The sequence below is a fragment of the Capra hircus genome, chromosome 23 (assembly GCF_001704415.2).
Source record: "Capra hircus breed San Clemente chromosome 23, ASM170441v1, whole genome shotgun sequence".
In the NCBI taxonomy this organism is placed as follows: Eukaryota; Metazoa; Chordata; class Mammalia; order Artiodactyla; family Bovidae; genus Capra; species Capra hircus.
The window spans coordinates 43568760-43593036 of NC_030830.1; the positions used below are offsets into that span (position 1 = coordinate 43568760).

Sequence of the window (24277 nt, forward strand, 5' to 3'; positions counted from 1 at the left end):
TGAGTTTAAACAAGTTCCAGGAGTTGGTAAAGGACAAGGAAGCCTGGCGTGCTGCAGTCCATGGGGTCACAAAAAGTCGCATATGACTGAGCGACTGAACAACAACAATGGGAAGAGGCCCCCTTCCCACTTGGGCTTCTAAGAGAGAAGGATGTGGGCTGAGGGCTTGACAGCCTCACCTACTGAGAGGAAAGAAGCTGCCTGTGGATGGAGCTGACAAAAAGGAAGGCAAAGCCTTCAGACCTTGAAGGTTTAAAACCTACTGGAAGCCTGCTCTGCCCCCTGATTCTCCAACTCCTGAAACCTCTTTGAGGAAGTCATCCAGGTCGTCTGACTGTAGTTTGACCTGTGAGCTGGACCTGGGCAATGGGACCATCCCCCACCCTCACCCCAAATGTACATTCTGTCCCTGGTCCCCACAGTGGGGCCATTCTGATGGGCACAGCCTTGAAGGAGCTCTCTGAGGCTGAGACCCTCTGGATGGAGCACGTGACTGAACCCAGTTAAGGCCTCTGTAAACCTGTAAGCTTCTGGCAGGTGAGTGAGGGCATGTAATTGTCTTTGTCCCACCCAAGATAACTTCTTTGTATGTAAGTTCCTCTGTGTATTAAATCTGATATCCACCAACCTCGAATTATCTGCCTCCCTCTTCACACCCTTCTTATCTTTTGTGTAAGAGGCCAATTTGCAAACCAACAGAGTCACTGAATCCCTCTTGAGATTAAGCCAGTTTTAGTTGGCTTGTATCATAAAGAATAATTGTCTTGATAAAATGTGTATTACAAGCTTAGTGGCAGTGCCTTTTAAAAGAAAATGATTGATTTTATGATGCTATAATTACTTGTTAAATAATCATTGTCTTGTGCAATATAACTGGCATTTGTTAATTTTTTGTGATAGAAACCCCATATGCTTACTTAATATTTATAGCAACCATGGATACAATCAGCATATTTTACAGAGGAGTAAATATAATGACTTCTGATGTAAAGTTATTTACCTACATCTAAGGAGAAAACAGTTTTATTTTGCTGGGCTCCAGAGTCTGTATTTTTCCATCAGGCATTCTGAGAACAAAACATGCTATTGCATTGTATGTATGTGTATAACTGAGTTACTTTGCTGTAAAGCAGAGATTGGCCCAACACTGCAAATCAACCAAACTTCAACTTTAAAATATATGCTAAATCATATCTTATGTGTAAATTAAATGTGAGCAATTGCAACCAACAGCTCTCCCACTGTGCAACTGCAGACACACAAATACACCTCCCCCATCTCACTATAGTCAGTTATTCATACCCATTTTTTCCTAGTTTCCTGTTTAGCAGCATGTTTTATTTCTTAAGTGTCCATTACAAAAAGGTCTCAGGCTGTTTTAAAAGTGGAAGCCTCAGGCTGTCCTCAGGTAAACGACCGTGAGAAACAGTGCAATTAAAGCAATGTCAGATCAGTAATGCCTGTCTAGTCCATTCAGGTTGCTATAACAAAATACTACAGACAGGGAAGCTGATGAACAACAGAAATTTGTTTCTCACAGTTCTGGAGGCTGGAAGTCAAAGATCAAGGTGCCAACACAGTCATGGTCTCATGAGGACCATCTTCCTAGCCCGTAGCAACTTGGCAGCTTCCTACAAGATGGCAGGAGCAAGGCTCTCTGGACATCCCTCTCTAGGACACTGATCTCATTCATGAGAATTGTGTCCCATGATTTATGTAATCTCCAAACGCTGTATCTATTAATACCATCTCCTCTTGGGTTTCAGAGTTCAACCTATGAACTTGGGGGATCACAAATATTCAGACCGTCCCAATGCCTCTCATTAAAACACAGACAAAAATAGTGTCAAGCGGCAAACACAAGGGGATGATTACCTTTCCAGGGGATGAGAAATTACTGCATTGTGGTGAGGAGTCATTTTGTAAACATTGTTTTAGTGGAAGTGTTAGAGGAACTGTAACTGAAGCAACCCACGTTTTAAGTACACTGGAGTTTGGAGCACCTGTTAAGAAAGATGAGGTACACTGTGGAACTTGAATTCCCCGTATGTTTTCATGGGCTTTCTTTATGCCTTTTATCCTTTTCCCTGTTCTCAAAGACATAACATTGCCTGAATGATGCAAATTAATGAAGTAGAAACAGCACGCTCAAGTGTCTAGAAACTCTGGAGTTAGACTTGGGAGGTTTGTATACAAAACAGTTTAGTATTCTAGTTGAAGGAGAAAATAAAAGCACCTTTTTCCCTGAATGTGCAGAGGATGTATCATTTCTTAGTATTTGGCTCTTGGGCTTTCTTAGAAGCATAATATCCGAGATCAGTACACTCAGAAGAAAATAATTGAATTTGGACCTAATTAGGAAAGTTCACAGCTCAGGAAAGATTGATGAGGAAGCGGTGACAGGAAGCTGACTTGAATCAGGGATGCTTTCAGAAAGCACAAGTAGAAGCCAGAGCTTTATTCTGGACAGTTACTGTTAAGGAGGTTGTTGGAAAAAACACATCTACTTTTTTTGCAGGTAAACAGCCCCAAGTTGACCACCATGATAGTCTTCATTTTCTTCGGTAAGTGAATTATTCTTCTGGTTTATCTGAATTCATAACATCAATTGTTTGTGAATCAAATGGTATCTCCAGTCACTTAAATATCAAGCTAACAAAGGTTTATAATGTAAATTATTAATTACAAATTTGTACTGTAACATAGCTTATTACTTTTATAAAAATGTATGCCTACTTTTACTCATTTATAACTCTATAGAAAATGCACAATGTAAGAACTGCATTTTACCACTCAGATTTTCTCATATATATATATATATATATATGCACACTATCCAGTTACTTCAGATAATTGATTAGGGTTTATAAAATTTACACATATATTGGAGCCTTTTAGAAATGAAACCTTCTGGTATTTATTTACAAGTTAGAAGATGACAAATTTCATGTTATTATCCATTTTTCTTTTAATTTAAATTGAATCAAGGTCCATTCAGTTTCCCTTATTTTAGATGTTAATATTTAATAAATAGGAGACAGTTCATAGAGTAATGCAACACAACCTCAAATGCTTCACATTTCAGTTAATTTTTATAACCCAGAGATAAAAGTGTGAGCTTCTCTCTGTAAAAATAATGTATGCTTAAAGTAGAATCTATGTTAGAGCTACTTGGTATACATGTGATTGGAGAACCTATTATATATTCCTCAGCGTGCAGTAGAATCTACAAACAGAATTCAGAAATAAGGATAATTATAATTGTAGATGAATATTAATACTTCACTAATTAAAACAAAGCCAGTACATTTTCTGGTAACTCTCTGCCAACAGGTATTGATGAATAAAGGCATACTTGTGGGCAAGAAAACAAAGAATCAAATTGTGTTGAACATGAAAAAGAGTCTAAATAGATTTAGTCAAAATTAAGGCAGGAAAGAAAGGAGTCTTTTATATATTTTATATTTTCAGGTTTGGAGGATTAAATACTATTCAAAATTTTGCTCCTTGTATTGATTTCCAACAATGTTTCCTGTATCTATTATTTATAATAAGGAAAAATCTCAGAGTCTTTAATTTTTGAAGCTCAGGCAGCAATATAATGAGATATACAAAATATATTACAACCTCATTATGGCCCCCATTGAAACAACAGTGACAGCTTCCTGTTTTCAACTTTCACTTCTAAATTAACCTTGTCAGTAGATTACAAAAAGGAGGGAAATCTTATCTAACACTTAGGGTCCAAATTATGCTATTTGATAGGTTTAACCAATATTTCCCATAATGCATTCTTTGGAATATTTATTCAACCCCATTTAAATAAATCTGGTGATGCCAGAAAGTTCTGCAGCCAAAGAAATGTGCTGCTGCTGCTGCTGCTATTAAGTTGCTTCAGTCGTGTCCAACTCTGTGCAACCCCATAGACGGCAGCCCACCAGGCTCCCCGTCCCTGGGATTCTCCAGGCAAGAACACTGGAGTGGGTTGCCATTTCCTTCTCCAAAAGAAATGTGAGACATAGTGAATTCTTGAAACAAAGTCCTAAATATCCTAGTGAGTTTTACATGTCTTGAAGAGGGTGAGAAAAAGGTGCACTATGCTCCATCTGTTTATTTTTAAATAGGACCTGTTTTTCACTTGGCATTTCAAGAGGATCCTTGAAAACTCCTGTGTTAAATATGTAGCCACAAATCCTAGTCAGGAATGGATAAGATTTTGGAAAGTGATCATTTATTTGATTCTTCTGGGCCAAACCCTTGAAGTGGTTTTCCTACTTGATTCAGTATTTCCTCTGAATGGAACATGTGAAAAGTCATATAAAACAATCAAATTGTTATTCAACCTAGAATTTTAAATATGAAAGAAAATACAACACATTTGGGAAAGATAATATGGAGAATTCATTAATGACCTTTGCACTGACATACCAGTGAGATTTCGATAATCTACTCAGGAGACCACCACCTGTAAGTTTCTTGAGAGAAGTAGTCCCAAGATATAATGATCAGTGGCAAATAAAGCTGTAGCTTCTTACATATTGAGTTTCTGACATGAAATCCTTACTTCAGTATCTTTGGCAAGCTGGAAAGAAACAAGCAACATTGGCACAGAATGGAAGTGGCTCTTTTTCTCTTTCTTCAGGCTTTCTTTTTTCTTTTTTAATTTTTTAACAAATTTATTTTAATTGGAGGCTAATTACTTTACATTGTAGTGGTTTTTGCCATACATTGACATGAATCAGCCATGGGCGTACACGTGCTGCCCACCTTCAGGCTTTCTAACCTAGAACAGAAACTTGGCTAGGTGAGGTTATCCATGAACACGCAAAAACAGAAAGCTGATATGTCAATTTCCACTCCAGCCCTCCCCAAGAAAAATATGACCAAGCCACACTCGTGAGCCTAATCTCCAAACACAGTGACTCGGTCAGTAGTTCATATGATCCAAACAGTTGCCGTGCATTCTCCTTAGAAGAGGTTTGGAAAAGGTAAGATTAAAAAGAAAAAAAAAAAAAAAAAAGGATGTTATGGCTTTACTTGAAGCCTATAACTCTATGTTGTGACAGGTCATTCATAATTACCATCATCTTTTAAAAAAATCAGATAATTTGACTCTGATTAAGACATAGCTTTTAGGTCTCTTGATTACAGCTAATATACTGTCTTTAAAACTCAATTGTAATTTCCATGTTTTTCTATGGATTGAGTGAGCAAGTGTCAGTTTGTATGCTTGCAGAATCAGTTTGAATAATTGGTACAATACATTAAATTAACATTGCTACTTTCTTGATACTTAAAAAAACTTGCTGAAACCTTTTCTCTTCTACCCAAAATAACTTGCAAATATCTGGAAGGTGTTGTTTTTATTGAATACGATCAGTTATTTATATATAACTCATCCATAAGCAACTATTTAAGTTGGTTAAATCAGCACGCATTTATTGAATATATGTAATGCATCATTGCACTAATGATGGGCATACCATTGTGAATTATTCCTAATGCCTACTGAGGAAAATCCCAGAACCCAACGACAAAGACAAACACGTAAATACACACTTTCATTACAGAGCAGTAAATTCCATGGTTGGGAAGGTCCCAAGATGGTAGTGAAACAGGCAAGGGATGTTAAGTTCAATTTGAATGCAGGAAAGGGGTATTGAATTTAGGAACAGTTTCCATAAAATTAGTAGTTATTGTGTTGAGTCCTAAAGGACCAAAAAGGCTTAGTCCAGAATAAAAAGAAAACAGATAGTGGATAAAACAAGAAGTATATAAATAATTGTGTAGTATTATCCTAATACTATTATGACAGAACATTTTAAAAAAAAACTTCTTTTCATATGGCAAGTTTTATCAACTTGTATAATGAGTGTGGTAATACCATTAAAACCCAATAATTTTTTGGCATATTCAATAAGAGAAATCCAAAGTGAAAAATGAAAACTATATTCTTCCATGGCTCACTTTATCTCTCCAGCCACTTGCATTGTCTGGTAGTGTCTATACAGTAAATACTCAGACGTACAAGGCAGCGTGGAGCATTTGAGGAACTGCAAATGCTTGAGGACATCTAGGTTGCACATGATGAACAATATGGGAGTCACGCTGTGAGGAACCATTCAAAGGATGAGGCAGAGAAATGACTGGACGGGAATGGCGCATAAGGCAGAGTAAGGGGTGTAAAGAATTTACCAGAATCAGATGAAGGCAGACTGACTATCTGATGAGTTGGTCAATTTGCAAGATGAGAATCAATGATCGATGCGAGATTTAGATGTGGGAGAGGGAAATTGAGGCTAGAAAAGGAACCTATCGTGAACCCAAGCTTCCTAGTATGGGCACCATTGTGGATGGTGGAACTGCTGATGAAACAGGTGGTTCAACAGATGAGAAGGACAATATCGATGATAGTATTATATGGAAGTGTGTCTGGAACATTTAGGTGGAGAAAACAGCATCTGTAACTGAAATATTGGAAAATAACAAGATTGAATTAGATATCTGAGAACCATCAATCTTGAGATTTTAGTTAAAACCATAAGTACATGGAGTTGTTCACGAAGACGATGTAAAATGAGAATGAGAAAAGTCTGAGGACAGAACCTAAGCTACAAATACATTTTAACAGAAAATTAAGAGGATTCTGGGAATGCCACGAGCAGAAAATATCAAATGAATAAGTATCAAGAGAATTAGAAGGGAGGGTCGCCAGAAGGAAAAAGTTTCAAGAACAAAGTGACAACCAAATTCCCAATGATAAAAGCAGGCGAGGTGAAGCCTTTAAACTATTAAGTTCACGTTAGGGAGATTATTTGGGGGCATTTTCCAGAACAGTTTCAATGGAGCAATAGTCATAACAATAAATTATTAATTGAGAAATAAATAGGCAGAAATAAAAAAAGAGGGCAAATACATGTTTTGTTTAAGAATCTTATATAAAAGAAACAAATCTATAGCTGGAAGGGAGGTTAAGATTCGTTCTAGGTTTTTTAATGACTTAATCACATTTCCATTTTCATAATTCTGGTCTTGCTCATTAATAACTTAGGTTTGAAGTCAATAACTACCATGTTGTCATATTGCTGTTTCTGTTGTTCTCTTATTGTTGTTATTCAAGCTGTAGGGCTATGCTTGAACAAGTCCACTTCCCAAACCACCGATTGCACGTATTTAAGAGAGCTCTGCCTAAGCGATGCTGATGGTTGTAAACATGCCTGGAGAATAATGGAAGATGCCTGCAGTGTCTCAGGTAAAACAAGTTGTTTAAAATGCACTCAAATACCTTCTATTTACTGAGATAAAAAATAGTAATTGGTCATTTTTTTTTTCACTGTCTTAGAAACTAAGTTTTTCTCTAAACGCCTTACTTAAACTTGGTATTCAAGTGATTCACCTTCAGTTACTTATTAGTGAATTTAGATACCTAAGAGTATTCTTTTAAAAAATTATCTATTTTTGGCTCTGCTGGGTCTTTATTGCTGCACACAGGTATTTTCTTGCTGTAGAGCTTGGGCTCTAGGCAAATGGGCTTCAGTGGTTGTGGCACACAGACTTAGTTGCTCATGGCATGTGGAATCTTCTCAGACCAGGAACCTGTGCCCCTAGCATTGGCTGGCAAATTCTTAACCACTGGGCCACCATTACTCAAGAACCTTAATGCGCTGACACTGCAGGCAACTTTATGCAAAGTTTCAGATTATTCTTTTACTTATTATAACAATGTATAATGTTACAATTATATACATGCCTCTCAAAAACATGGCAACATTTTTTCAAATAAAATATTTTTTGTTTGTATGTTACTATGTCAGTGATAACATAGAAGGATGATGTTTTGTTTGTGAAAATCAAACACATTATTTGCATGTATGTAACATGAGTTTTATATTCTTTCAACATGTATACTATCTTCCATTTCAACTGTGTCAAGAGCAAGTTCAAATATATTTTTATTTTTAATTTGTCCTACATTCCAAACATGTGAAGGAAGGCCCAAGGGGTTAGAGAATATGAAGATTAAAAAGTCATTGTCATTTGTTTAAAAGAAAAAAAAATCCTAGCTATGTCAAGTAGCTGAATATATGTTGAATCAGAGCATTATTGTAAGACTCCATTCACTAAAAGTAGAAAAAGGGATTATGTAGGAGATAATATCCCAATACTACTAGGACAGAACATTTCAAAAAAAGCTTTTTCTAACATGACAGGTTTTATCAACTTATATAATGAGTGTGATAATAACATAAAAACCCAGTATATTTTTGGCATATTCAATAAGAGAAATCCAAAGTGAAAAATAAAAACTATATTCTTTCATGGCTCACTTTGTTTCTCCAGCCACTTCATAGAAGAATAAATTTTGTACTGCTTGGGACCCTTGTCTATCTGCCTGTGCTCCTTCGACCTTCCAAAGATGTAAGGTGAAGTGTGTTGGATTAAGAGGCAACAATCTATAGTTCTGACAATGTAAAAATTTACAATCTCCACTAACAGAGCTCCTGTCCAGCCACAAGATCTCAAGGAATTACATAGGATATAGATAAGGAGTGAGATTTCTTCTCTTCCATGCACTTGAACAGGGTGCATGCAATTCTCAATTGCCAGAGAAAGTTATCAGTCTCTATTCAGTATTCTCATTCAGTCAGTTCAGTTGCTCAGTCGTGTCCGACTCTTTGTAACCCCATGAACTGCAGCACACCAGGCTTCCCTGTGCATCACCAACTCCCAGATCTTACTCAAACCCATGTCCATTGAGTCAGTGATGCCATCCAACCATTTCATCCTCTGTTTTCTGTCTTTTGTCCTCTGTCTTCATCCCTTCTCCTCCTGCCTTCAATCTTTCCCAGCACCAGGGTCTTTTCAAATGAATCAGCTCTTCGCATCAGGTAGGCAAAGTATTGGAGTTTCAGCTTCAACATTGTCTTTCCAGTGAATATTCAGGACTGATTTCCTTTAGGATTGACTGGTTGGATCTCCTTGCAGTCCAAAGGACTCTTAAGAGTCTTCTCCAACACCCCAGTTTAAAAGCAACATTCTCATTACAGTTCAGGAAAAGAATTTCAAAGGCAAATTTTCTCTAATTAGCACAATAATTTTAAGATGATAATAAAGGACACTGAGAAAAAACCCATTATTTGTTTTGATAATGAGGGTCCTTGGTATATTTTATAAGGTAACTTGAATTATTGCATTCAGTGTATCATAAATTGTAACACATTTATTGAATTTAGTATACAAATAGCAAGTAATTTGTAGTGAATGGTAAGACTTGCATAATTATACCATGCCTGAAGCTGAAATAGAAATATTCTCAAATATGCAAATCAAGTGTACTCAAGAAGTTTTATTCAGGAATAATGAATAAAAGAAAATAGTTGGGTAGATGAATAAGGCTTTCTATATTAAGGCAGAGTATGAAATGTTGGTAATTACAAAACATGCAATAATATTTACTGAGTGCTTTCTAAGTGTCAGGGCCATGTCTTTATTTTATTTTATTTTATTATTATTATTATTTGCTTTACAATATTGTATTGGTTTTGCCATACATTAACATGAATCCGCCACAGTGTACACGTGTTCCCCATCCTGAACTCCCCTCCCACCTCCCTCCTTATACCATCCCCCTGGGTCATCCCAGTGCACCAGCCCCAAGCATCCAGTATCATGCATCGAACCTAGACTGGTGATTCGTTTCTTATATGATATTATACATGTTTCAATGCCATTCTCCCAAATCATCCCACCCTCTCCCTCTCCCACAGAGTCCAAAAGACTGTTCTATACATCTGTGTCTCTTTTGCTGTCTCCCATGCAGGGTTATTGTTACTCAATCATTAAAAAGAATACATTTGAATCAGTTTTAATGAGGTGGATGAAACTGGAGCCGATTATACAGAGTGAAGTAAGCCAGAAAGAAAAACACCAATACAGTATACTAACGCATATATACGGAATTTAGAAAGATGGTAACGATAACCCTGTATGCGAGACAGCAAAAGAGACACAGATGTATAGGACCTTGTCTTTTTATACAATAAACGTAAAGCCACTTGGATGTCTCTTACTATAATCTTGTAATGGCATATAAAATAAAATAGCAGATTAAGATCAAATAGCTAATAAAACTGCTCAACAGACAAAAGAGCTAAAAGTACAGAATATTCTGGTTGCCTCATTTTAAAGGCAGCCTTAATTATTATTAAAGAGCACAAATTGGCATTCTAAGTGAGGAAAAAGTTCTTTCAAAATACAGAAAGTTTTATATCGAACATAGACTGGCACTTCGTTTCTTACATGATATTGTACATGTTTCAATGCCATTCTCCCAAATCATCCCACCCTCTCCCTCTCCCTCAGAGCCCAAAAGTCCGTTCTATACATCTGTGTCTCTTTTGCTGTCTCGCATACAGGGTCATCATTACCATCTTTCTAAATTCCATATGTATGTGCAGTATAAAGTAAAATAAAGTAAAAAAAAATTATTAAAAAAAAGAAGAACATAAAATACAGAAAGTTTTAGTCTATTTTAGAAAGAAAATACTGGGGGTGAAAACAGTAGGAATAGATTTTTTTTTTTTTTTTTGCTTGAAAAGTCAATTATATGAACATGCTGTTCATTAACCCCAGATAATTTCACTCTAATAATGAATTACTAAAATCAAGATATTAAAAGCTTTGGGTAGGAGGTGCTACCCAAAGGTTTAACATAGTTTGGGTAGGAGGGCTCAAAACTTTTATCCAGATTAATCTCTAGAATGTCATATGTTTGACTGTGAAATCCAGGCAACACCTGCCAGGTGAAGAATTCATCCAGCTGTGACCTAAGTATCCAGTCCTTAGTGGAAAGCAATTCACAATTTAAAGATTGTCTCTGCCCTGATGACCTCTACTGCACTTTTAACAAATTGCTTGGGAACAAATGCATCAACGAATCAGGTAATACATTGTTACATGGAATGCTTACAGTCACGCAAAAGAAAGCACAATGTCAAAAAGAAACACAGCTATGTAGTTTGATGAATTCTTTTGTTTTTTATCTGGTGATTTGATTAGTTCATGTAATTTAAGGTTCTTATTTCTATAAACACTAACCACAATTTCAAGCTTCATTCAGTAATAATTTATTAGAATGATAGATTCCCTCATTCAGTACCTTTATTTGTGAGGCTCACTATGGCTTTGTACAAGACTTAAATGATAAAAGATAAATATGGTACCATTTTTCTTGGTAAAGGAAGCAAGACCGCTTGAGAAAGATCAGAGTATAACCACTTACCTAGCATTATGCTTGCCTTTGCATAGGCGCATTTAATTATTTAATATGCGTTTATTTACTGCATACTCAACGTGTCCGCCTGATGGTGAAGTAAAGTGAAGTTGCTCAGTCGTGTCTGACTCTTTGCCTACCACACTCCTCCATCCATGGGATTTTCCAGGCAAGAATACTGGAGTGGGTTGCCACTTCCTTCTGTAGGGAATCTTCCCGACCAAGGGATGGAACCTGGGTCTCCCGCATTGTAGGCAGACACTTTACCATGTGAGCCAGCAGGGAAGTCCTGGTGTCAGATGGTGAAATATGTCATATGGTGAAGTAGTGGTATTCAAAATAGTCGGCTCATGTCTTGAGAGCATGTGCAGATTTTTCAAGGGATGCATGGGATCCAGTAACCTAAAAGTCATCAGCTTCTAGATCCTCAATGTCGCTACGTACGCTCTCCCAGAAGTGGTTAGGAATGCACCTGTTGTCATAGAATTCTCACCTTTTCTTTTTCAGAATCACCCTTCCCCCACTTTATAAGAGAGAAGTTTATCTCTCATCTATCTTAAATAGTCACATAGCCCAACTTCTCCAGTTCTTCATAGTAAACTTACTAGATAGTTTCCTGTTTCATCATCTTGCCTTTTCCAAAATTTCATATAAATGAAATTATATAACATGTAGGCATTTGAGCCAGTTTTCTTTTATTTAAAATTATCCATTTGTGATTCACCAAAAAATTGTCCTCTTTTCTGAGGAGTAGTATTCCACTGTATGGTTATTACTTGAGTTGATTATCCATTCACCACTGAAAGTCACAGGCATTGTTTCCAGATTTGTAGAGATTATAAACCTGCTGTAAATTCTCACCCACAATATTTGTACAAATATGTTATTTCTCCTCAGTAAAAAATTATTGGGTCATATAATAAAGTGTATGTTTAACTTTATAAGAAACTTTCATACTATATTTCAAATTTGAAGTAACCATAAATGTATGAAAGTTCTGGTTGCTCCACATTCAGGCCAGAACTTGATTTCTTTGTGTGTGTGTGTGTGTGTGTGTGTGTGTGTGTGTGTTTGACATTTCAAAACATGTTTAATAGTATCACACTGAGATTTTAATTTACACTTAAATAATAATAATGTTGATCGTATTTTCATGTGCGTATGTGCCAAAGAAATATATTATGTGGTTTCAAAATTATGTGGCTTAGGTTTTCTATCTAGGTGTCTGATGCGTTTTGAGTCAATTTTCATAAGTGATGCAAGTTAACACTCAGATATGTTCTATTGCCATATGGGTATCTAATTGTTCCACCACATTTGTTGAAGATACTTTCAGTTTCAGTTCTCTCAGAAGATTACTGGGCTGTACACTAGTGGCCGTTCTCCCGGTTTTTCCAATCTGTCCCAAGGATGTATGTATTTCTATACTTTTGCCAGTGGTCCACAGTCTAATTTATTGCAGTTTCATGAGATGTCTTGAAAGCAAGTTGTGTAATTCCTATCATTATTTTCTTTTAAATAATTGAATTTGAAAGATATCTGTTGGGTTTCTGTTGAATGTTTATTTTTGTTTGCATTTTACTCTTTATTGTAGTTTCTAAGTTGTTCTTAATATTCCCAAATTGTCCTTTAAACATTTTGAAGGAGTTAAGATGATGTCATTTTCTTGTTTAGGTACCAGAAATTCATGCCCTTTTCTCTCTCTCTTTTTGTCTCTATCTCTATTTCCCTCTCTCTCTTTTTACTCTCAATTTCTCTCTCAGTTTTGCTCTACATTATTTTGTTGTTGTTGTTGTTGCATTTAATTTGACTTGAAATTATTGATTTGACTCATCATTCTTGGTTTCTTAAGATGAAATCTTATATCACTGATTTGAGATTTCTTTTCTTATTTAAACATCTCATTACGTAAATTTCCTTCCAAGTGGTGTTTTAGTTACATCCACTAATTTTAAACTAAATAAAAATGTGTTTTAATTTTTATTAAGTTCAAAATAGTTTCTTATTTTACTGCGGACTTCATTTTTGATTCAAGAGTTATTCATAATATCATTGTTAATTTCCAAATATTTGAGTATTCTTAGATATATTATTCATCTCTAATCCCAGTAGCATTATAGAACATATTTTATATGATGTCAATTCTTAATTGAAATGATAATTGCTAAATATCACCTATACAATGTGATACACATGAGATGATACTTACTTGAGGTTACAGAGAAGAAATAATGGTTCCCTGGTGGCTGACAGTAAAGCTTCTACCTGCACTGCGGGGGACCTGGGTTCTATCCCTGGATTGGGAAGATCCCCTGGAAAAGGAAATGGCAATCCACTCCAGTATTTTTGCCTGGAAAATCCATGGTAGGCTACAGTCCATGGGGTTGCCAAGAGTCAGACACGACTGAACAACTTCATCTGAATTTGTTTTTTGTGTTTTTTTGGAATGGTGTCTCAGAAGCCTTCAAAGAAGAAATGACAGACTTGGGCCTTTCAGGGTGAATTGGACTCCTTAGGCAGGTGAAATAAAATGATATTCCAGATGGAGGAAATAGAATGAAGCAGGAGACATTGGGAAGAAACACATTCCTGATTAGGCTGGATTATAGAACAGAGGAGTCAGGAGATGATACTGAAAAGAAATCAGACTTTTGAGGAACTACTAATGCATTTTGAACAGAAGAATCTGGAATCAGTATTTTTCAGGACTCCATTGAGGGTGGTTTAGAGGATGGAATGGAGGCAGGGTAAGACGCAGGCCAAGAATAAGAGCCAACAGAATAATCTGGGAGAGGTGTGACGTGTGCCTGAACTTCTGCACTGGTGCTGAGGACTCCATGGAGAAGAGATGCTTAAGAGATGCTTATGACTTATAATCAGTGGGAATTGGCTGCCACCGGATATGAGGAGTGGGGGATGTTATTAAATGCGTGATACAAGTTGCTGGCTTGGCACAAGGGTATCACTCTATGTGGGGACAGGGCTGAAAGACAATAGTGGTGAATTCTATTTGGAGAGTTTGCATGGGGCTGGCACACGCTGGCACATTTGTGTTAGGAATGTTAGTACTTTGCTTTACATTTCACATGATGGATATATAGTTTAGAAAAAGCAACGATAGGGCTTCTGGCTGGCATTTGGAAACATGCATCTTGCATTGAGTACATGTAAGATTTGTGAGTCAGTGGTTTGTAAGAAGCAGATACAAGCACGCAGGAGGATCAGACTGGCCAGAAAAAGATGTGAAGTCAGAATATAAGTATTTTTATAATACTTTCATGACCTGGTTGAAGAAATCATAAGGAAGATTTTAAAGACAGGAAAAAAAAAACCACAGGAAGAATTTTCAAGTCAATGACAGAGAAAGACATAGAGAAAATAATCAACAGTAAATGCAGAGAAGTCAATAAGATAAAGACTAAAATGACATTAGTTACCTAATGAATATGCCTTTTCTAGTTTTAGATTGAAGTAGGCTGAAACAAAAGCGTATAGAAATACTACAATTATTTGTTGACTTTTGTTTCAAGATGGTAGGACTAGTTCCTTTATATCTCAATAACCATTTCTATCAGACCAAGATGCAACAAAATGTAGATACCAAAATATAGGTACATACAAATTTAGAGCACTTAAGTTGAAGTCAGCCTCCATTTTAAAACCATTTTTTCCACAATAGATACTTAATAAATGCCACCCTGTGGTAATGTTGATAAGGCAGGGGTACAGACACCCTGCACAGAAGACCAGAATGATCTTAACAACTGCGCTTCATGACAGACCTGCTCCGACTGTGGTCTTTACACAGGTCGTTAGCTGCCTGCTTAAAATTCAGCTTAGATTGAAAAAGGAAGTGACAGTGGAAATCTTGTCATGTCAACTGCGGCATCTTCCACCAACGGTTTCATCATCACTCCATCAGGATATGATCTTTCTCTCTCTCCCCCTCATTTGCCTTCCCAAAATATTTCTCAACATATAACAGACATGTACTTTTCTGTTTTTTATTATGGATTGTAAGCTTATTGAGCAAATCAGTTCTTATATTTTTTCTTTTTCTTCATATGACAAATATTCAACACAGTGCCTGACATCTAGTAACTGATCAATAAATATAAAATTAATTTGTAAACACATTTTGAGCATCTAAATCATGTGTTCATTCATAAAATACTAATTATTCAGTTAATAGGTGTAGATACTAAGCACTGGAGGAGGGATATAAAGATCGATTAAGAGACTCCCTGCTCTTGGTTAGCTTAAGTAAAAGCAAAGTAAAATATTAAATAAATATTAAAAATATATTAAGTAAATAGCAAAGTAAAATTGACATTTAGCCTGATTATTTCATTTAGCCTAGATTAATTATTTCAAAATATATAATTACCAATGTAATAGAACAAATTATGTGCGGATGGTATTAATTCATATATATCCTATATATGCAAGTTTGCATATGCTGTCTAAAAGGGGTAGGAGAGATGGTTTGTGTTCCAGCAGAGAAATCTCACTTAAATAATTATATCAATTCATGTGAGTTGTTATCTGATAAATGTGTAAAACTCTACTGCAGTGTGTGTTTCAAAACACATGCAATAAAGAGGCTGTACTCTGAACAGTGCTTCTAAGAATGTCCTGGTAGGTTTTAAGTAAACATTTTCATATTATGAAGTTGATTATATTATCTTTAACTTGCATGGATGTGTGCATGCTAAGTTGCTTCAGTCGTGTCCAACTCTGCGTGACCCTATGTACTGTAGGGGCAAGAAAGTGTTCATTGTGGAGGTCCACATGAAGGACCTCAGAGGGAGAAGAGACATTTCAGAGGTAGATGGTATATACTACTGAAACCTTAGGTCAAGTAAGGATTCTTACACTGAGGTGGTTTTAATCTTCTTCCTATAAAGTTTATATAATTGTGGGCTTATTGGAATTCTCTAGTAGAACATACATTCTCTATGAGGGATATAACTTCCAAGCGGTGGAAATTGGTTCTTGGGGGTGGGCAGAAAACTTCTCACATGTATAAAGCACAGATATATATAGTGCCCCTGAATAGATACACAATAAATCTGTGGAATTAAAAATTCATGAGTGGACAAGAGAATTAGGGAAAAAAGCTGTCTGAAAAAAAGGCTTCTTAAAGGAGAAATAATGAAAACTGTGGAGAAACACTTTAATTATAGGTATATTTCTAGGAGGAAATAGAAATATACAAAGTTTATACAAAGAGAAATAATGGATGGTAGCTGGAGAAGGCAATGGCACCCCACTCCAGTACTCTTGCGTGGAGAATCCCAGGGACGGGGGAGCCGGGTGGGCTGCCGTCTATGGGGTCACACAGAGTCGGACACGACTGAAGTGCCAAGGCAGCAGCAGCAGCAGCAGCAGCTCAGACGGTAAAGAATCCGCCTATAATATGGGAGACCCAGGTTCAATCCCTGGGCTGAGATCCCCTGGGGAAGGAAATGGCAACCCACTCCAGTATTCTTGCTTGGAAAACCCCATGGACAGAGGAGCCTGAAGGGCTACAGTCCATGGCGTCACGTAGAGTCAGACACGACAGAGAGATTAACACTTTAGCTTTTCCTAAGCATTGTAAGTTACAATGGTTTCTACCAATCATCATCAAATGTAATGAAAAGACAGAAGACGAAATAGCAAAAGAAATTGAGCATTACCATTATGCTTTGTTACATAAACTATAAATAAGCAATATTTTTATTTCAGTTTTTTAAAAATAAAAGTCATTTGTAATAGTTTTCTTGAAATAATGTCTTCAGTGGTTTTTGAAAAACAGTCGAATATTTATAAAATATGTCTATGGACATTTTAGGAAACATTAAGAGGGTTTTAAATGAGCTTATTTAAATTTAAACTAAATGAGCTTTATTTAATTTTCGTCATTTGAAAAAATATAGAAGAACCAGCACTGTCCTCGAATTTGGCTTCACACTCAAACGTCACAGAGTGGCTCCATGAGAAAGAGACATCATTAATAATGGAAAAAAAGAGTGATTGCGTCATGGCAGCACGTATGTGCCAGGAATCTGAACATTGTGCTCTTTTGTATGAGAGTTTCAAGAAAACCTGCAGGAGGGAATCAGAACAATGCAAGACCCTTGATGGACGCTACCTCTGCTCAGCATTAAGAGAAAATCTGCAAGAAACAATCTTGTGGGATTGTCAGTGCAGTGACCCTTTGAAAGCAGAGTGCACTGAAATTTGGAAAAGCTTGTCTGAGGGCATTTGCATAAAGGATGCTCAAATAAATCCAGTTCCATCCTTCACTGAAGACAATGAAAGTGAACTCAGCCTGGGCATTGTTTCAGGTCAGTATTTAAGGGAAGAATTTTAGAATCTTAAGTATAATCACAAGTACCAACTGACTAAAGAATAATTTCTGATTCCATCTCTGTCATTTCTGCCTGTGTTTCTCCCAGAAAGTGAAAATTTTTTAAATATATATATTACTATGACTATATCTAAAAGGGATTATGAAAAAAGATGGAAATGCCAAAATGTTTTAAACTAATGTGAGCTTTATTCATCCATTCATTGAACAAGCACTTATAAGACAGTGAAAATGTGCTAAGTCCTAAGTCTGGTTGATTTTAAAAAAACAATGCAATAATAACACTGCCCTTCATTTTAAAAACATTGTTTTTAAGGGATTTAAAAATTAAAGAAATAGATAATATAGTAAGGGATGATTACTTATTTATCAAACAGATATTTCTTTGGTGCCTACTATGTCCTTGGCTCTGTTCTAAGACCTGGGGGGAAAACAGTTAACAAAGCAAACAAAAATCACACACACATGCAAATCATTGTTCTCTAGGACCTTATATTCTTAACTGAGGAGTGTCCTGGTTAGTTTCTTTGGTAACAGACACTGAGACAGAGGTTTGCATACAAAATAGTATTAGGCTGGGGGCTCAGGAACAGAATCTAGGATGAAGTGAGAAAAGCAGGATTAAGGGGTGGGACAAATTGAAATGCAAGGCAATTACCACAGCAAACTTAGCTGACTCCATAAGAAGTTTAGCCCTGGAATGGCCCTTTAGAGATGCTGCCTCTTTGAGCCCCTCAAATGGACTAGTCGTTAACATAGGAGCTATCCCCTGGAAAAGTCTGTCCCCCTAGGTATGGCAACTTCCTTTTAATGGGGCACTGCCTGACAAAGACCAGCAGTTGGGGAAGTGAGTATCAAGATCACCAAAGTGGGGATCTTAGTAGTAGGCTGTTCAGTTCAGTTTAGTTCAGTCGCTCAGTCCTGTCTGACTCTTTGCGACCCCATGGACTGCAGCACGCCAGGCCTCCCTGTCCATCACCAACTCCCAGAGTCCACCCAAACTCATGTCCATTGAGTCAGTGATGCCATCCAACCATCTCATCCTCTGTCATCCCCTTCTCCTCCTGCTCTCAATCTTTCCCAGCATCAGGGTCTTTTCAAATGAGTCAGCTCTTCCCATCAGATGGCCAAAGTATTGGAGTTCCAGCTTCAACATCAGTCCTTCCAATGAACACCCAGGACTGATCTCTTTACGATGGACTGGTTGGATCTCCTTGGGACTCTCAAGGGTCTTCTCCAACACCACAGTTCCAAAGCATCAGTAAGAGCATATTAACAAGATAAAAGATTTGGAGGGTATATTTTAAATGGTACGACAGAATGAGTGCTACCAAAGGGGAGATAGGGTGGGATGGGGCTATAAATTAGGAGCTTGGGATTAACATAAACACACACTACTATATACAAAATAAGTAACCAACAAGGACCTACTGTGTAGCACAGGAAACTCTATGCAAAATTCTGTAAAAATCTATGTGGAAGAAGAACCTGGAAAAGAATGATTATGTGTATAACTGAATCACTTTGCTGTACACTTGAAACTAATACAACATTGTAAATTAACTATACTCCAATAAAATATAAAAACAAATTAAAAAAATAAAAATAAACAGTATGAATGCTAAGGAGGAAAATACTACAGGTAGGGGCAAAAGGAAGTCTGAGTGGGTGGTTTGTAATTTTAATAGGATGGCCAGGAAGTCGTTGGGAAGAAATTAATGTTTGAGTAAAGATAGAAAGAGGCAAGGGATGAGTCATGCGGGTGTGTGGGGAAAGAGAACTTCGGGCAGCAGAAATAGCTCAAGGTGAGCTGGGAATGGTCTTGAAGAAGAGCGAAGATGACACTACGGGCAGAGATGAGAGAGCAGGGGATGGGACGCAGGAGATGAGACCAGAAATAAAGTAGGGGCAGGACCGTGAGGGGCTTTGCAGGCCATTTCAATATCTTTGGCTCTTACTCTAAGTGATACAGGAAACCATTGAGGGCTTTGAGCCAGAGTAGTGTCATGGTCTGATGTATATCTTTAAGAGGAAAACTCTGGATTTTGTGTTGACAATCGACTGAAGGGAAGCAAATGCCCACGTTGGAAGACCGATTAGGAAATTCATATAATGATGCAGCAAAAAGATGATGGGTGTTGGAGCAGTGCGGACAGCTGTCAGAGTCTTAGTATGCTTGACATGAGTGGATCACATGGGGCTGCAACAACAAAAGAGAATCAATATTTCTTCCAAGGTTTTTGTCCTGAGTAATTAGAAAGGATGTGGTTACCATTATTTTCATTGACTAACATGGGAACAACTGTGGGAAGAAGAGGCTTTGGGAGTGAGACAGAGGAGAGGTCAGGAGTCAGCCTGGGATGTGGTAAGTATGAAATGTTTATTAGATACCCAAGTGGAGATATCAAGTAGACAGTTCTCAGCATGGGATTGAAGCCTAAAATGCTTTGCATGACACATAGAAATGAGATCTGCACAGCAGGTATAAAGCAGGAGGTCATTCACTGGTGGGTGGCAAATGGGATCATGGCAGAAGGTGAGGTCAACACAGAAATGCGTGGTGTCTTGGACTAGAGAAGTAGAAGTGTGAGAAGGTAGCAGAGTCTGCATATATTTCAATATTAGTGGACCAAGAAGAGGGAACACTGTGTTTTTAAATTACAGTATAGTTGCTTTACAATGGTGTGTTAGTTTGTGCTGTACAATGAAATGAATCAGCTGTGTGTGTGTGTGTGTGTGTGTGTGTGTGTGTGTGTGTGTGTGTGTGTCTCCCTTCCCTCTTGGACGTCTCTCGCACCTATCAACTCCATCCCATCCATCTAGGTCACCACAGAAGACCAAACTAATTCCCCAAGCTCTGTAGCAGTTCCCGCCAGCCATCTGTTTTACACGTCAAGGCACACACATCAATCCCAGTCTCTCCGTTTATCCCTCTGTGCCCCATGTCCACATAACTGTTCTCTATGTCTGTGTCTCTATTCCTACCTTGTAAATGAGTTCATCTGTACCATTTTTCTAGAGTCCACATATATGCGTTAATACACAATATTTATGTTTCTCTTTCCATCTGACTTCACTCTACATGACAGACTCTAGTCCATCCACATTTCTACAGATGCCCCAATATTTAACTTTTTTAATGGCCAAGTAATATTCCACTGTATATATGTACAGTCACAATGAAGAACAGTATGGAGGTTCCTTAAGAAACTAAAAATAGAGCTACCATATGACAAACAATCCCACTTCTGGGCATATACCCTGAGAAAACCATAATTCAAAAAGACACATGCACCCCAGTGTTTATTGCAGCATCATTTACAATAGCCAGGACATGTAAGAAAGCTAAATGTCCATCAACGGATGAATGGATAAGGATATGGTATATATAAACACTGTGCATTATTTGATATATATGATCATACAACCGAGATGAAGTTCTGGTGGGCCCAAGCTTCTCTGTGTTCCCATGGCATACTGCACTTTAGCTCCTTTTCAGCAATTAAGCTACAGTTTAAAATATTCTCCAGAAAAAATGTGAATATACCTATGTATGCACTATTTGAAATTAGAATTTAATGTGCAAACAATTTATTACAGTGCATTACTCGTATTACATAAAATAATATGGATCCAAGATAGAATTTGTTTCCCCATGATAAAATAATTGTTTTTGTAAGAATTGCTAGTTTTTTGAGTGGATTAGTCCACTTGGGCTGCCCTAGTGAAATACCAGAGGTTGGGTGGCTTGAACAACAGAAATTTATTTCCTCATCATTCTGGAGACTGGAAGTTCCAGATCAAAGTCCAGCAGGGTCAGTTTCTGGTGAGAGCTCTCTTTCTGGCTTGTAAATTCCTTGGCTTCTTGCCAGCTTCTTACAGGACGTTCCCGTGGGATATACACGTGGCCAGGGAAGAGTGAGGAAATTTGCTAATGTCTCTTTTTATGAGAACACTAATCCTACCAGATCAGGGCCCTACATTTAAGACATCATTTCATCTTAATTACTTCCCTAGAGACACCATCTCCCAATACTGTTATATCAGGATTTAGGGCTTCAACTTATGAATCTTGGAAGCAAACAAAATTTAGTTCATAACAATAAGTGAATTCAGTGTTTATTTATATTTTAATGATGGTTTCTTGAATATGTTTTAAACAATGGCACAGTCATACCAGACAGTGCCAAAGCACAGCTATTAACCTATCATAGATGGTCTAGCTAGCCTAGACTTTTGTATCTGTTACAAAAGCTATAGGATTCTCGGAAATTTGCTGATTGGGATTTCATTCAATATGGAAAAGAAGAAGGAACTTCTCTGAAACATAGGAAGGTGGATTCCTGAAGAGACAGTGATTCTTTAGCTGAGACGTAACCAGTAGAGATATGAAAACCGTGTATGATGAGAACAGATGGAACAATGCAAACAGTCTGGAAAGTCTGACACCCTTGGGGGTAAAAAGAATTGTTTTATGATTGTACCATCTTATATGTGCATAGATGGGCAGGCAGGGAGCTTGGACAGAGAGCTGAAGTAGGGACAAGGTGAATCATGAAGAGACAAGTGCCATAGCAGAAATCAATCTCCTAATCAATAACCTGTAATGGAAGCCAATATCTTAATCAACAGCCAGTGGCAAAAAAATGAATTTCTTTTTTAAAATAAAATCTGATCATAGTCTTCCCCTATCACTTTATGAATATGTGTATTACTTCTCCTTCTATTCTATAGTGATTTTGTTTTTATGTCCCCATTTCCTATATAAGTCTTGACAACAGGTACTGAAAATTTGTCTTCAATATGGCACCTGGTACATAGTGGGAACTTGACCAATGCTTTTTGAATGAAAGTTTTTTTAGAATTAGATGGTCATCAACCTCTCCAATTCTATAATTATAATTCCTAAAAACTCTGGGAAGCTAAGATAGTCAGAGGTGGAAATAGTCTTTAAATTGCCTTTCAATCTAATTAAGACCTTACTGGCGAAAGCTTTTTTGGTTCAGACAATATTTCTTCTGTTCTCTCTCCCCAGACAGACTCTTTGTTTACTTCTCTGCACATGGCCTAGTCATTAGCATTTGTTTAAATCTTCGAGTAACTGAATACTCAGAACAGAGCTGTTTAACTGACTTGAATGATGTTACAGTGGTTTATTTTTCTTCATCTGTACCTCACTAATTCTGTGTACCAAGGTTAAATAAGGGTTACATGAGCTTATATGTATTTTTACTGGAGTACAGATTGACAAATGTGGTCTACATTCCCCTATTAAATTTAGAAAATTGTTCACTAATAAAATAGTCTCTTTCTTTTTCTTCTAGATAACATAAAAGAGGATAATAAATACAAGTGGAATCGAACCACTCTTTCCTATCATGGTAATGTTTGTAAATATTCATTTTGATTTGCATGGTGAATACTGGACAGTTTAACTTGAAATGTAGTTACTAGGCTTCTTCAAGATATGTCATTACAAAATGAGTCCTGTGAATTTTAACTGTTCTAATACTAGAAAATGCAACAGATCAGTGCATTTATTCCACTAATATTTCAAAGCGTCTATTTTGCTCATCTATCATTTATTTAAAATTGTGTGGAGAAATACTTACAATTAAAAACAAAGACTAGATCCAAAATGTGAACATTTTTATGCGTTGGAATAGCTCCTTGGATACTTTAGTCACAATTTCTCCTTCAAATAAAAAGTGCAATAGAACAAGGGTCATTTTGATTTGAGCCACTGAACACACCATCAGCTAGATTCAAATCCAATTTCTAAAGATGTATTGTTTACCTGTGAGAAACTTGGGCTCAAAGATTTTTTTCTGCAGTTCAGTTGTTGTCCTATACACTCCCCACCATTTCTGGGTCATAATACATGTCCAGTGTAGATGAAAGATGGTTCAAGTAGCCCACTGCTCAGGACCAGTAAGTTTATACCAACTCTGAAAAAAAGAAAAGTGAAGAAAATAAACAGGACTATTTGCCAAAAGCAATATAAGGGCACATTGTTGTATTTTGCTCATGGATTTCTCACGGTGTTACGCAGATTCTATATGCACAGCTCTCTGTTTACTTTTCCACAACCTGGACGTACCCTTCCTTCTAGGAAGCAGAGGGGTCCAGTCCTGCCTGGAAGTGGCAGAGGTTTGCGTTGGGGATGCACTCTGCAATGCCCAGCTGGCCCTTTACCTGAAAGCTTGCTCAGCGGATGGAGAGCTGTGTGATGTGAAACACTGCCAAGCAGCCATCCGCTTCTTCTATCAAAATATGCCGTTTAACATTGCCCAGATGTTGGCTTTCTGTGACTGTGCTCCTGCTGATGAGCCTTGTCAACAGTCCAGAGAAGCACTCCACAGCAGGCCATGTGCAGTGAACAGAGTTCCAACCCCCACCTGCCTCGATGTAATTCACAGCTGCCAAGATGATGAATTATGCAGGTGAGTAAAAACATGCGTACCCTGCTTGCTGATTTGGCACCTTATTTGTTACACTTCAGTCCCAACACTCGATCTCATTCCATTAGCTAGAGTTCCCACCATCATCCAACGTGATGTAAACAAAGCCAGACAATTCATAGTTTTGAATCTCTGGGACCTGTGTAGTATTCTTTTGGAGACTCAAATGCATAATATGTTTTGGAAATT

At 37.2% G+C, this 24277-nt stretch overlaps 1 protein-coding gene across 1 annotated transcript in view; it reads left to right on the plus strand.

Annotated features, from left to right (window-relative positions):
- Window positions 2543-24277, plus strand: part of GFRAL (GDNF family receptor alpha like) — an 81634-nt gene continuing 59899 nt past the window's right edge. Inside the window, exons 1-5 of the mRNA XM_018038662.1 lie at window positions 2543-2564; window positions 7121-7252; window positions 10783-10941; window positions 22952-23008; window positions 23740-24070. Coding sequence (XP_017894151.1) covers window positions 2543-2564; window positions 7121-7252; window positions 10783-10941; window positions 22952-23008; window positions 23740-24070 — 701 coding nt within the window. The remainder of the gene's footprint in view (window positions 2565-7120; window positions 7253-10782; window positions 10942-22951; window positions 23009-23739; window positions 24071-24277) is intronic.